Raw genomic sequence first — 14,833 nt, 5'->3', positions numbered from 1 at the left:
GGTGAGAGAAAACCAATGAATCTACACGTTTTAGAATGAGTGATGGATGGACCCCATTCACAGATAGGTACGAGCGTCTCTGTCACCAGGAACATACAGTGTGAAAATGAAGTCTGCCAGAGCCTGCTTGGGGTACTTCTACAGGAGTTTCTGATGGGAGGGAAGGGGTGGAGGAGGGAGGTGCTTTTGTTAAATCCACTGATCACTCTAAGCTCGGCTGATGCAACTGCACAACGGGCCGCGACAGGTGTTCAAAATGTTCTGCCGAAAATACGATTATTTTTTCATGGTCGTCACAATTCACAAGTGGTATGATTGAACACAAAACAAGTATCGCTATGTCACTGGCGACTTGAAGGGGTACAGGAATGAGGAACCAAACAAAGGCTGTGTTACAGATGAGTCAAAATGAAAAGAATCCCATCAGCAGAAAAAGCCACTGATACTTAATGAAGCAAGTGTTGCTAAAGCGCCTGTGCTTTTCTCAACTAAAGGCCACTAGAGACATTTCCCACCATAAAATCATCTACCCCATGGACCCTGGCTGAGCTGTTTTCACGTAGAACTTGAATTTTGAGGTCCCTTATAGGAAAACAATGCTGTAAACCCACCGACACTGAAGGTTTGTTTTTAAGCTGATGATACATACCCTTTTGCCCCACGTACCAGATCCTACATAAATTTATATAAAGCATAGAGTCCAATTCAATGAGCATATGCTTAGATTAACAAGAATACATTTACTTTCCGGAGATTTTTCTGAAGCAAAAATTCCTTTTGAAAAAAATACATAAAGATGGTCTGTCTCTCTCTTACTGTAAATGAGGAATTCTAATTTCTGATCCTATTCACAATTTGGAGTGCAGTGTGTTTTTAACCAGAGCTAAATAAGAGGAAAGGACGAGGTGGAGCCCGCACGGCGCCTGGCAGCTGGGTGCTAAGGTGGTGTGTCTGGCACCTGGGGCCCCTGCTCCTGGCTCAGAGAGGAGCCCTAAGAACCTCTGGGGCAGGTGTGGAAGGTGAGGCCGCCCAGGGCCCCGGGGAGGCTGTTCCAGTCCAGCTGCTTAAGGAGCCGCAGAGATGCACCCCCTGGCCATGCCTGGGGCGGGAGGCTCTGGGCCCCCGGTTCTCACGTGCCAGCAGCAGAGCAGTGCAGACTCTGGGAGCTGCCCGGCCAGGGCCACCGCTCTGGCTCTCTGGCAGCGGAAAGTGCTGGTCACAGAGGCCAGGTGAGGGGTCCTGGAAGAATGCTTTTTCAACACGTGTTTTAGGCTAACGGTCTGGGGAACCAGAAGAGCACCCCCCACTCTTTTGGATACATAATTCAAGCAGTTAAAAAACCAGACTGGGAGAGGCCACGGGATGAGAACCGAGGGCAGGCGAGGATGCGATGGCCAAGAAAAGTAGGTACATAAGCGAACACTTCAGAACGCAACGAAAATACCTCCTCCTATCTTGACTAAAGTTCCTCAACCGCCCAGAAAGAAGGGTCAACTGCAGGAAGGGCCCCTGTCCTTGGAGAGCCCACCTGCATTCTGTGCGGGCACAACGGGACTTGGGGAGGAAAGTGAACACTGGTTCAAACAAAGGCTTATCCGTGAGTGAAGACGACCGAGGGGATGGGGAGAAGGCACACGTCCCGAGAACACCGTGGACAGCTCCCTCCCTCGGACCTGGACCTGGACTTGGGTGCCCGTCCCAGCCTCTGCTCAGTCCCTGGGCTTTGGGGCAGGTGGGGTCGGGAGGAGACACAGAGGGGGAGTGGCACCCCTGCAGCCCCATCAGCTGTGAGGAAGACTGCAGGGGTTTTCATAGAAGAGGGAGGGACAGAACCGCGAAGAAGCAGGTCCTCTGGAAACGCTTCTCCAGGGATGACAAAGTAACCCAGCAGCGAGGCGCCCCTTCCTGGGGCCGGGAGGGGCTGCAAGAGGTCAGCCGACCCAACACCCCCGGTACACGGGCCCCTCGACGGCATCCCAGGCCCTGCTTAAAAGAGCCCAACTTCTACTTATCAGCTTTCTTAAGTCTGCAGAGGTACTGAGGGATTTAGAACAAAGCGTATATAAACAGCAAGAATCACTGTCTAGTTAACAACATGGTTTTAGGGAAATCTCCAGAAGTACGTCTATTTCTGAAGGTTCTGCTGAAGCTGGCTGTAGCCGTGGGCCAGTGGCCGCAATCAGGAGACGGTGGGCGGGCAGAGAGGACGGAGGGGAGGGAGGCGGGGAGAGAGCACACGTCAGGAGGAGCAGAGACCCTTCTCCTCAAAACCAACGCGAAAGGTAAAGTACGAATGTTATTCCACATCCCCCCCTTTTTTACTAAACGGTTCACAGAACCTCTTCTGCAAGCAGCTTTGGAGCCTGTGACAACATCCTGTCACCGTGCAAGACCCCCGTGGTTGGCACTGTCACACCCGCTCGTCACAGCTGCACAGGGTATCCTTGGGGAGATTCTCAGAGCTGAGCGCTCAGAACCACAGGAGGCACCCATTTCATCATGAGGCAATTCTAGAAAGTTCTAAGAGCGACAGAAACATTCTGCCTCTACAGTTTCTGCCTCTCGGCTTGAGCAAGGCGCTCCGGGGCACGCACATCTGCTCCTTCTAAGGCGCCCCCAGCAGGCCAGAGCCTGGGGCCTCCAGGGAGCCCACCACCCCAGCCTCCGGGAGGCCTCCCAGGCGCTGGTGCCCGGAGCCGGCAGCTCAGTGCAGTTCCCAGGGCCCATCAGTGCAGCATGTGGACAGGACAGACTTCCTCTTTGGGATACCAGCCCCCAACACAGACAAGGGCACTATTTTTTTTTAAAGTTGGCTTATGTTCAAATTATCAATGATTTCCACACACACACACACACACACACACACACACACTTTTTTCTTTCCCTTTCAATTGGGAACTATCTTCTCTGAACCTAGACATAAGACTATATTTAGCCATGTTATTAGACTGTAAAAAAAAGCACTGCAGACCCTAACACCCAACACTTTCCTCTACCTTCTATAGTTTTATACAAGTTAGTAGTGAAAACGTTAAAAATGCATACTGCTAGATTACCCCCGTCCGTGCTGACACAAGGGCCCGTTCCTACCAACATTGCCTGGGTATTTCTCAGCCCCCCTTTTTTTTTTCTTTTCTTTTTGCGGTATGCGGGCCTCTCACTGTTGTGGCCTCTCCCGTTGCGGAGCACAGGCTCCGGATGCGCAGGCTCAGCGGCCATGGCTCACGGGCCCAGCCGCGCCGCGGCATATGGGATCCTCCCAGACCGGGGCACGAACCCGTATCCCCTGCATCGGCAGGCGGACTCTCAACCACTGCGCCACCAGGGAGGCCCTCTCAGCCCTTTTAAACCTATTTCTACTTCCTTTTCTCAATCACAAAAATATCAAGAATGACTTTATCAAATGTCTTATTGAAGTCAAGATAAGCTGGGTATGTCACATACCACTAAATTCACCAGTCTGTAATCTGAACTGGAAAGGAAGTGATTTTATAAAAGGATTAAGTAGCTCACTTTTGGTATCACTTTGTTAAATAACCCTTCTTTACCTGAAGGTACAGAAGTTCTACACACACACACACACACACACACACACACGTAACACAAAGTTTGTTTGTTTGTTTTTATGTTCCACATAACATCCAAGTTCAGAAAGCATAGTTCAGGTATACTGATCTCAAACAGAGATCTAGAAAACATCCAGTTTACTGGACTAATATAGACTACTACCTTTAATATTTTAGGGAAAAAAGAAAAATTCAACTTCAGGAAAGAGTTTTAAATATTATTAGAGTACTTCATTAGGCAAACCCTGAAATAAGGGATATTTATAACCACTCTAAATATTCTAAACACATATTTTGGGGTGTTGCCGCTGTCTAGAGTTACCTTGAATTGAGGTCTTAGAGAAGTAGGAGGAGAACGGTGTCATGGATCCAGAAAATAAATAATTTTGGAAGTGCAAATATGCATTTACTTGTGTATTGTGGTGGCAGACGTGAGAATGAAGAAAGCACTAAGGGTGGGGACACTCAGCAAAGGGTGAGAGCCGAGACCATGAGTGACTAGAGGCTGAGACGGGCGGCAATGGCAGCTGAGGTCCCAACCACCCCATCTGTGTGCAAGACACCCAGTTCTCACCGTCCTTACTCCACTGATTCCTCACAGCAACCCTAGCAGGTAAACACCCATCATCTCTTTCTACGGGGTAAAGAGCTTTGAAGCTCACGAAGCAGCCAGCGGCCAGCATCTCCAAACCCGTGTGCACCCGGCCCTGAAGCCCACGCGTGCTCACAACCATTGGGTTCACTTGGGACAGTACAGAGAATGTTTACAGATATTTTCCTCAAAACAATTACAATACAAAAGCTTGGGGCTTTAGATAGGTGAACCTTGGTTCTCTTGGAAACCACTTGGAATGCCTCATGGCCGACGGCTAGAACCACCCGAGGAGGACTTTGCCAGAATACTGCTGTTAGCAGCAAGCCCTTTAGTCTACAAAGCACAAGCACATCCATTAAATCTTAATGCACAGGGACAGTTAAGGTTTTAGATCTCACCTGGTATGTAAGTTATTCCTAGTATGCTAGGTTTTTAGGAATGGGCATAACTCTTTTTGGCCATGAAGGGTACTGGGTAATTCCTATAAGAAGTCACCCCCGGAAGGGAAGGTCTGTCTGCAAGAAGTGATGGGCCCCGCAGCTCCCCCTAGCTCACCAGCCAGGTAGGCTGACAGATGCTGGCGAGGACAGCACCCACACGTGCCCTGTGCAGATGGTGCGTACGGGAGGAAGCTGGGGACATTCCACTGACACACAAAACAAACCTGATCACTCGTGATTTTAAGTGTAATGAAGTTCTGTGTTGTTTGGTCAACTCAACCCTGCACTTGCAGAGTTTCATTTTAAAACCTCAGGTTATCAGAACTAAAAGAGAAGAGGAACTTCTTGATGAGCCCTATACTTTCATCAAGATTAAGATTCTTGGGAAACAAATTCATGAAACTACACTTAACAGACCCTTAAACTGCTCCCAATAGCACCTTATAGAATATGAAAAACAGTAGCCCCAAGCATCTAAATCCCAAACACTGGGTCAGATTACAGACAGACAACATTTCCTGTCTGATCTGAATGACGATGGTGATGAAGCCCTCTATTTTACACAGCAGTGGTGCTTAAATATACTACTTTCCTACGTTATGAAAACACAGCCTTGTAAAGACTCTTTAAAGTTCAAGTTGAGCTTCAAGTAATCACTTTGCAGCAGCTCTAGGAGAATTATTGTTCCTCCTGATTAAAAGTGCCTATTAAAAAAAAAAAAGCAGTAAAATGGAAACTACGCCTTAGAGAATTGTATTCCTCAAGGCCACTCACTGCTTGTTTCCAGGCTTTTGTTAAAGGACAGAATGTGTTGAATTCTTCTAAACTGGCAGGGGATCAAGCACAACACTACATAATGAGGTAGCCAACAGCGTCTTTCCTATAAACACGAAGGACAAGGGAATAAGTGCATGTGTAATTCTCATCCAATTAAACAGGAAACATGATAAAGCAAACTGTGAACCAAATGCCTCGGTTTAACTTGAAAAAATTTAACCCAAGGTTCTAAGGTACACCTTGTGTGTAATTGATGAGTGAGAGGAATAAAAATAAGGTACTTAAAAAGCTGTCCTGACAGGCTAAAAATAAAGTCCTAACAAACATAATTCACCAACCAGAAAGAAAGATGAACCTACAGCCACTCGGGATCTGAATTATTTGAAGTGGCCATTCATTTACTTGGGTCACAGGAAGTGGCTAAGCTTTCTCCACGTCATCTTACGCAATGTGTACCCAGACTTCGTGGGCGACATGGCCCTCCTACCTGTACCTTCTCTAATTCAGATCACAGTGATTTAAGAGTTTACAACAACTCTGTTGGGCCATGAGGACGTCAATATAAAAAAAAAAATATATATATATATATATATATATATATATATATATATAATTAGCCTAAATTTCAGGTGAGTAGCAATTTTAAAAGATTAGTTTTTATCTCAACATGAAAAAGAGAAGGCAACAGACATTTCTCACTAGATTATTATGCAATGTTATCAGATATTGGATTTCATAAGAAAGGGAAGGAGTTTAAAAATCCATTCGCTTAGAGAACTTCAATGAGAGAATTGAAAAAGAACTAACTTTCCTAAGCAGTATGCATCAGTCCAAAGAATATAGAGTTACATCTGAGCTTCTCACACGTCACATACTGCAGAGACCAAGTTGAGATATGTTTAAAATTAAAATAATAGAATTATCTCTGAAACAAAATTACAAAAAATTTAGAATTTTTACTAGCTGGTTTGCCAAAAAATAGAGGAAGTCTCCAGTTCAAGACCAGGAGGACTCCACTGCCAGCAGGCAGGATTAACTCACCTGAGTTCACGTTCCCCTCAAATGTGGGCAAGTGGGGCATTCCTCACCCTTGTACCATAAACTTCTATCAACCAGCTCTAGGGAATACTTCAGGGATTAGTAGAAAGCTAGCAAAATGCTTTCCTCAACATTCTAAGACACAGTATCTTTTCCCTTACTGATTAGACCTAAGAAAGGGAAGGATAAATGAAGCTTCAGCTTTTAAAAGTAAAAACAGCTTCTCTCTCAAACACAAACGCTTATGACTTCTGTTCTTACAACTTTAGTAAATTCTTAAATTTCCCACAGCTAAATGACAAAGAAAACCAAAGATCTTTTAGTTTATATTTGTGGAACTTGCAAAGGATACGTTTGGGGGTTTAAGTTATACCATAAATGATTATTATATGATTAAAAATACTTGTATGCCTAAAAAATTAAGTGATATTCTAATACACTGAACAGTGACATTGATAATCCAAAGACCAGATTCCACTTTTTGGCTTCTACTCACATCTGAAGCGGGGAATGAAGCTGTATCTACTGGGCCTCAAAGGCTGCTTTCTGTCCAATGGAGAGCACTGCACCCATCGCAGAGATGTGAGGATCAAAGCAGTACGTTCCGGAAAAGATTTTGAGCCCCATATAAAAAGCAGTGAACAAAACCCAACATTAGATGTGGTAAACATTATTGGGTGTGCCGAGTACAGGGTTTCAAAAATCCTCCAGAACATACGGAGACCACAGAGCTGTGCGTCACGTATAAGTCAGGCACTTTGCATTTGTTATTCTGTACTGGTTTCCCACTCTGTATTATGAGGCCGGCCTATCTGTGTGCAAAGCTTCTCACTTAAAAGTAAGTCCCTTCAATCCTGTGAAGAACGTCACCTGGATCACAAGGACACTGTATTCATTGGTCATTTATTGACTACCTACCGTGTGCCAAGCACTAGGATTAGCAGAAGACTAAAGTAGGGCTCCTTCCCACAAGGAGTTCACAGTCTAGAGGGAGGGCAGGACTTCATCTGCCTCACTGTGAAGCTCCCCAGAAACCCAAGCAGAATTCTGAGTAGGTGCTCAGTCAACACTGTTGACTAAACCCAGGGCGGGCTTTTCTGTGCCAGGTGGAGTCTCTTCTCTCACGGCTCCAGGGGCAGCCACTGGACCAGACCAGCCTCACCCTTCCCTCCCCTTCCACTGGGTGCTCTGTATGGGGGTTCCAGCACCTTCAAAACTGATGTGGTGAAAGTGCCACCTCATTCTTTCCCCGGACAATCACAGGTCTTCATGTGACCACAGGCAGCCTCCTCTTGAATCAAGAAAGCCAACATTCCGGAAGGTAATACTGCAGTGTTTTTTTTTGTTTGTTTTGTTTGTTTTGTTTTGTTTTTCCCGGACGCGCAGGCTCAGCGGCCATGGCTCACGGGCCCAGCCGCTCCGCGGCATGTGGGATCTTCCCGGACCAGGGCACGAACCCGTGTCCCCTGCATCGGCAGGCGGACTCTCAACCACTGCGCCACCAGGGAAGCCCACTGCAGTGTTTTTAATGCTCCTTGGAAAACTTTTGGAGATCCCTGGTTTGGTGCAATGAAGCAGGGAACACACCAAACGGAACCCCAAAGGACCTAAGCAGCTAACACATTTCTCTAAAAACCTAACTTGGTACCCTGAGTAACTGCAGTGCCACAGCAAAGGAGCCCTGTCTTTACCACATCAATATAAACGATGTATCTCCCACGCATTCCCTAGGCAACTCCTCACTCATAAATGACAAAATGGCACTTCCAAAGCATCACCGAAGAAAGTGCCATCATTCAAGCGGTAGTGCAAGATAACAGAACACTTCAAGACAAACAATATGCCGTCCAACATCCCCCAAATACTCTTTTTTGGTGGTTGCACAGTTTGAAAAAACCCTACTGTCAGCTATCAACTCCTCATAGCAGTAAAAGAAACGACGAATTTAGAAATTTCTTAGGCCAAATCTTTATAACATACCAACTATGAGTTGGTAAACGCTAACACTGTTTTCAATATGCTAAAGAAAAGAAATGCAAACGTCAAGTAAAACTTACTACAAACTACAAATACATCAATATATACACTCAACATGAGTTTAACACAGTAGTATAAACTGAAGGACCGCAGGCTCAAGAATTTATCTGAAGCACCAGGAGACAATAATATATGTAGTTTGGAACGACAATTCCAAAGCTAAACATATACAAACAGACTTACCTAGTCACATCACACACATACATACACTCACACACACACTCTCTCTCTCACACTTTTACATCTCACAGGATATAAGCACTATCACAAAAAAATTTAAAACTTCATTTTAAATTAAACACTAAAATCTTTGAAAAAAAATCTGTATTTGGATGTGTTAAACAAAGAAACAAACAAACCTACTTTAGACCGTAGCCTAGAAGAAATCCTTTAAATTACTCTAAGCTGAGACAACTTTCCTTCTGTTGGCGGATAATGAAAATAAATTGCACTTCCCCCAAAGATACTGTATTTAAAATGTTAAGATCTATCTTTCACCGCTAATTCCAATATACACCTGATAAAAGTGCCTAATGGAAAAAGAAGTATCAAACATTTACCAAGAAAGGATATTTCAAAGCATAAATGGATGGTTAAAACACAAACCTGTGTGAAATTAGTTAAAAATTTTTTCACGATACTAAAGTAACTGTAATTTACAAAAAAGTCATGATTAATTTTGGAACATAATAAAATTAAATACATCCCTACACTTCAGTGTAATATTTTTATATTTATATATAGTAAAATAACAGTTTGGCACTTAGCAGCTTTTCTTGTTTATTGCATCCCATATTATGTGGCATTGGTCATTTATTGGTCATTCCATATTATGTGGCATTGGTCATTATAATTAATATAATTATATTATATTTAAAATTTAATTTTAAAAAAGTTAGCTAATTTCTGAAGCTACAGTGTCAATGAACTAAATTAAAAAAAAAACAAAACTACTTTTATAAAATGAATTGACCAAGTCATGCAGGCACTGATAATACTGCAACAGGGACTCATTCACTCCTAAACAATGAACTGTCTCCTTGGAGAGGCCCGGTGTAGCCTGGGAAGGACTTTAAATTTCAGAAATTAAAGAAAAGAGAATTGCTGACTGTCATGGCTTTAATAGGACATCAGTTACCACTTTAATGTACCTCAGCTGTGGCTTCTGAAGGCCAAGGTTCTGTTCTGTATGGGACATTTTACCAAAGAAAATCCACTTTTTCAGAAATTTATTTCCTCTAAAACTAACATCTAGTTGTACAAAGAAAGTTTTCTTTCTTTGCAGTGGCCATGCAGTTTGCTTTGATTAAAAGACATCCAAGGTGTCCTGGGGAAAGCGTGCAGACAACAGCTGACTGGTACACGGTACAAAGCAAAGAGGCTGGCTTTGACTTACGCGTCAAATCTGACTGTTAGGTGAATGGCTGGCAAATCTGGCCCAGTGCCTCTGATAGAGAAGAGGAAAACCCTGTACCTCCTTTTACCCATGTCTCTGCCAGGATGGAGAGTTAATGCACACACACAACATTCTTTAGAATTCCCACAGACAAGGCTGTTCAGTGACTTTTCTAACACTGGATTGACTTCTACTGTTCCTGGGTGGGAAAAGACAAGTGATGTTTCATGTGCATGGGAAAAGCATACAGACATTCCAGGTAGGAAGTTTCTAGGAGAAATTCCTATTCTCAAATTTATAACCAAAGGATACACTTATACATTTATTAATCATTAAGACTAAATGCTGCTTCTTATAGCCATATGCTAAGGGGCGGGGGGAAGCTGTAGAAAACAATTAGAAATGAAGAGCTCTATATTAAATTGATTAGAAATCTGATATTGCATAAAATTCAAATGATGAAGTCATCAAGCACTTTGAACTCCTTGGTTTCACACTAAGGTGGTATAATTCGAATGGAAAACAAAATATCTTACAAAAGGGGTTCCCTGGTGGCACAGTGGTTAGGAATCCGCCTGCTAATGCGGGGGACACGGGTTCGGGCCCTGGTCTGGGAGGATCCCACATGCCACGGAGCGGCTAAGACCGTGAGCCACAATTACTGAGCCTGCGCTCTGGATCCTGCGAGCCACAGCTATTGAGCCCATGTGCCACAACTGCTGAAGCCCACAAACCTAGAGCCTGTGCGCCACAAGAGAAGCCACCACAATGAGAAGCCTGTGCACTGCAACGAAGACCCAACGCAGCTAAAACTAAAATAAATAAAATAATTAAAAAAATATATCTTACAAGGTAAGTACCACTAATGACAGACTTTTTCCCCCTTGGGGAGTGGGGTTGAGTGGGTCGACATGGGAGTGAGAGGGAGGGAAGGAAGAAAGGATTAATTTGCTCTACAGGAACAGAATGAAATTAAGTTGAGGTAGTTTATTCTACCAGCCAACCTTTACTTGTAATGTAATTTGTCTGAAACTCGTACTAGTGAACGGCATTGAAAAAATTCTGCTATAAAGACTAGATTCTTCACATGGATTCGCATTCCAAGACACGTTTTCAAATCCTAGACAGTAGTAAACAAGACTTTGTGTGCTTTCAGACAGATTACTTTTAAAAGTTTTTGATCCCTATATATTTCCTCTGGACCTTTTTTTTTTTTTTTTTTGGTCATAGCAGACCTTTATTATTTGTCCGGCTCAGGTCCTTCTTTTACAAAATCTCCTACTCACTAACATCCTCATATTTATAAAACAGTTCTGGTTAGTTGGAAAGGAAGACTGGCACTGCATGAGATCCTTCACAACCCCAGAAATGACGGCATGACACATCTTCATCTGAATTTACACAGAAGTCAGCAACTTCCTTTAAATTCACGGGAGGGCTGCCACCTGACTCCTTAATTTATTGACTCTTTTGGATTACTAAGATAGAATGTCATAAAAGAGAAATTTTATCTTAGTTTCAATTCATCAAAATTTGGTTTAAAAAAGATTCTTAGGACAGAGAACTAGTAGTAAGTGGAGACTAACTGGCACTGAGTCCAATCTAACATTTTAGGCACAAACCTTAAATTGTTGGGCAGAGTTAGGCATAATATCTCCTTCCAAGTGCAGTGGAAAAGCAATCCTGCTATGTTTGGATATGTTGATATATGCATGTTTGCTCGTTTGTTAACCAAAGCCAGATACTCGAACACAGCGGTCAGCCAGACGTGAGCTCCCCGCGGGGAACATGCACCTTGGTGCTGTAACTTCCTGATTTTACATGACACGGATTCCCAATTCCCTTTTCCTCTGACGCTGACTAGCCCGGTTGGTCTAGGGACACATCTCCTGGAGGAACTGACTCATCCTCGTTTTTTTTCAGCAGTTACGTGTTCTCCCGAACAAGAGCTGGAAGCCCAGGCTTCTAAGCGTTAGAAAACCACTCGCGTTACCGCACAGAGGCCGGCGCAGAGCAAGGGTCGCCTGCCATCTCTGTCCCCTCGCAGAGCGCCGCGTCCCGGCGCGCTTGGTCAGGAGCTCCGCTTCCGCGCCGCGGCCCCGTCAAGGTGAGTGAACGCGGATGCGGAACAAGCCCTGCTGAAGCTGCAGGCGGAAAAGCTTGCAATTCGCAATACGTAAGGCTGCACACCCGGTGCGGCGGAGGTCAGAGGGGAGGAGGGGCTTGGTGTGGTGCCAGGTTCCCGTGCTCCTTTTGAACTCGCGCACGTAGTCGTAATTGGTACCTGTGCCGTGAGAATAAGCAGAGGTGACACACCGTGCCTCGGAATCACCGGGAAACGGTTCCGACAAGATCACTGTAACATTCTGACCTGTATCAAGATCTCCGATGACATAGATACTGGCTCCTATGGGGACAGCTCCGTACACAAAAGAGGAACTGGCGGGGATGCATAAATTCTGGTCATTAAGATAGATCCACCTGAGGACAAACAGAGGGACAGAATGAAGGAGGTCAAAGGGCGTCCACGACATCTCAGCAGCCTGAGATGACAAAACTCAGTGAACCACCTACAGTACAAGGCACGACACCGACAGCCCTCTTCTGGGGAAACACTCATTTCCTTCCAGTCACTGAACACTTAGTTGTGTCTGTTCCAGAACGTCGCATATAATGAATCATAGAGGGCACTATTCAGTCCGCTTCCTTCACTCAGCACAGTGTGAAGGAGATTCATCCGTGCTGTGGCTTCATCGTTATCTCATTGCTTGTTATCTTAAGCAGGATTCCATTACATGGTACAGCAGAATTTGTTACCCATTCACCTGTTCAGGTTCATCTGGGCAGCCTCCAGTCTCTGGCTATTGTGAGTGAAGCTATTTTGGAATTGAGAGGTTAAAGCTCTTTTGTGGGCTTACGTTATGGAATTGCTTGGTTATATGGTTAAAGGTATATTTCCTTTGATAAGAAAACACCACACCGTTTTCCAAGGTGTTGTGCCATCTTGCATTCCAGTGAGCAACATGTGAAAACTCCAACTGCTCGGTATGACTGCCAGCTCGGGTACTGTCGGTCTTTTTCATTTTAGCCGTATGAGTGGGGTGCTTTTCCCTGAAGACCAATGGTGCTAAGCATCTCTGAATGTGCTTACTGGACACTTTATGTATCTACTTTTGTGAAATTTCTGCTCAAAGATCTCATTTTTCAAATTGGCGTTTCTGTCTTCTTATTAAATTTTAAGATTCTTTTTATTTTATGGATACAAGTCCTTTGTTGGATACGTGTATCACAAATCTTTTTCCCAGCATGTAGACTGTCTTTTCATTACCTTAATGGGGACTTTTGAGAACAGAGGTTTTTAATTTTGATGAATTCCAGTTTATCATTTTTTTCTTTTTATAGTTCATGTTTTCTATGTCCTCCTAGGAAATCTTTGCCTACTCCAAGGTTGCAAAGGTTTTTTAAATTAAAATTTCTGGAAATGTTATTGTTTCAGTTTTTACACTTAGGTCTTAAGATACATTTCAAGGTAACTTTTGTGTATGGTATGAGGTATAAGAGTCAAGTCCTTTTTCTCCCCCATGTGGATACCTAGTTGTTCCAGCATCACTTGCTGAAAAGACATTTCTTTCCCCACTAAATTGCTTGGTACTTCTGTTGAAAATCAATTTAATAGCCAGGGCTATTTAAATTTAAAAGGAGCCAGGGCTCCATGAAGAAGTGGCTGACTCCACAGAAGAGGCCGAAAATACAAGATGAGCCTGGATCATCTTGTGCTGCCACATAGGAAGAGCTTAAAACAGGATGAGTTGTGTCAGAAGGACACCGGAGCTGATGTGCAGTAGCTCCCAATGGCCACGGTGGGAACAGTTGGAGCAACACAATGAATAATAAGAGTCCTGGACAGATAACTCATAGAATAAATATCCACAAGTCCATACTGAGAAACACAAATGACTGAATACATTAAAAAAAAATTAGGGAGAAGGGGCAGGTCTTCTTTACAGAATTCCAGCTGACAAAGGTAGAAGGAACGAGGGAAGCAGAAGAACCACCATCAGGCAAACAGCACAGTGGTAACTACTGCAAGGCCAGTCCACCAGTGATGCTGAAGTAGAGGTGAAAGGTTAAGGAGAAACAGTGTATTCCCATATTCTCAAATTCTCTCTTCCAAGATACTCATTAATTACAAAGGGAGAAATAGTGACTTTACAACGGGGAAACCCAAAAGATGCCACCTTAACCAAGTCGTCAAGGTTAGCATCACCAGTAACGAGACATTATCGACATCACGCTCCCCCTGACGCCGGGCAGAGAAGGGCCCAGCAGCACTTCGGTGGGATTCCTGGCCCAAACGCGCCACCTCAGCCTCATCGCGAGACGTCATGAGACAAACCCACGTGAAGAGACATCCTAGTAAAAAAACTGACCAATAACCTTCAAGGGTGTCAAGGTCATGAAGGACGAGGAAAGACTGAGGAACCGTCACAGATTAAAGGAGACCGAAGAAACTCAACAACCGAAAGCCATGTCGGGTCCTGGATAGGATCCCGGAGCAGAGAGAAAAAGATATTAGTGGGCAAGCTGGTGAAATTTGAATAAAGTCTGTAGTTTACTTAATAATACTGTACCTATGTGAGTATCCTGGTTTTGATATCTGTACTATGGTATGTAACATGAGGAGAAGCTGGGTGAAGCTGGGAGAAGCTTTTGGGAACTCTGACTATTTTTGCCACTTTTCTACAAGTCTAAAATTATTCCAAAATAAAAGGGTTTTTTTGCTTTAAAACAAAAACAAAAACAAATGGCTCTGCTATGTAATAATGTTTACTTAAGGTAATCTGACCAAACAATTTCCCTTTAATAGCTAAAGGCATAGCCAGGTCAGAGCAGACCTCAGTCAGATCTTGGAAATGTATCTAAACCCTTCAGAACTACCAGTGTCTGGGCCTCCACTCACCATCAGAGCACGAAGATGCCCTGG

At 44.0% G+C, this 14,833-nt stretch overlaps 1 protein-coding gene across 1 annotated transcript in view; it reads right to left on the bottom strand.

Moving 5' to 3' along the window:
- Positions 1 to 6,014: 6,014 nt before the first annotated feature.
- GAN (gigaxonin) overlaps positions 6,015 to 14,833 on the bottom strand; it is a 66,455-nt gene continuing 57,636 nt past the window's right edge. Inside the window, exons 10-11 of the mRNA XM_060084607.1 lie at positions 12,221 to 12,330; positions 6,015 to 12,133 (exon numbers count right to left, since the gene is read on the bottom strand). Coding sequence (XP_059940590.1) covers positions 11,952 to 12,133; positions 12,221 to 12,330 — 292 coding nt within the window. The 3' untranslated portion in view covers positions 6,015 to 11,951. The remainder of the gene's footprint in view (positions 12,134 to 12,220; positions 12,331 to 14,833) is intronic.

The sequence above is a fragment of the Mesoplodon densirostris genome, chromosome 19 (assembly GCF_025265405.1).
Source record: "Mesoplodon densirostris isolate mMesDen1 chromosome 19, mMesDen1 primary haplotype, whole genome shotgun sequence".
NCBI lineage: Eukaryota > Metazoa > Chordata > Mammalia > Artiodactyla > Ziphiidae > Mesoplodon > Mesoplodon densirostris.
This window is presented reverse-complemented; position numbering and strand designations above follow the sequence as displayed.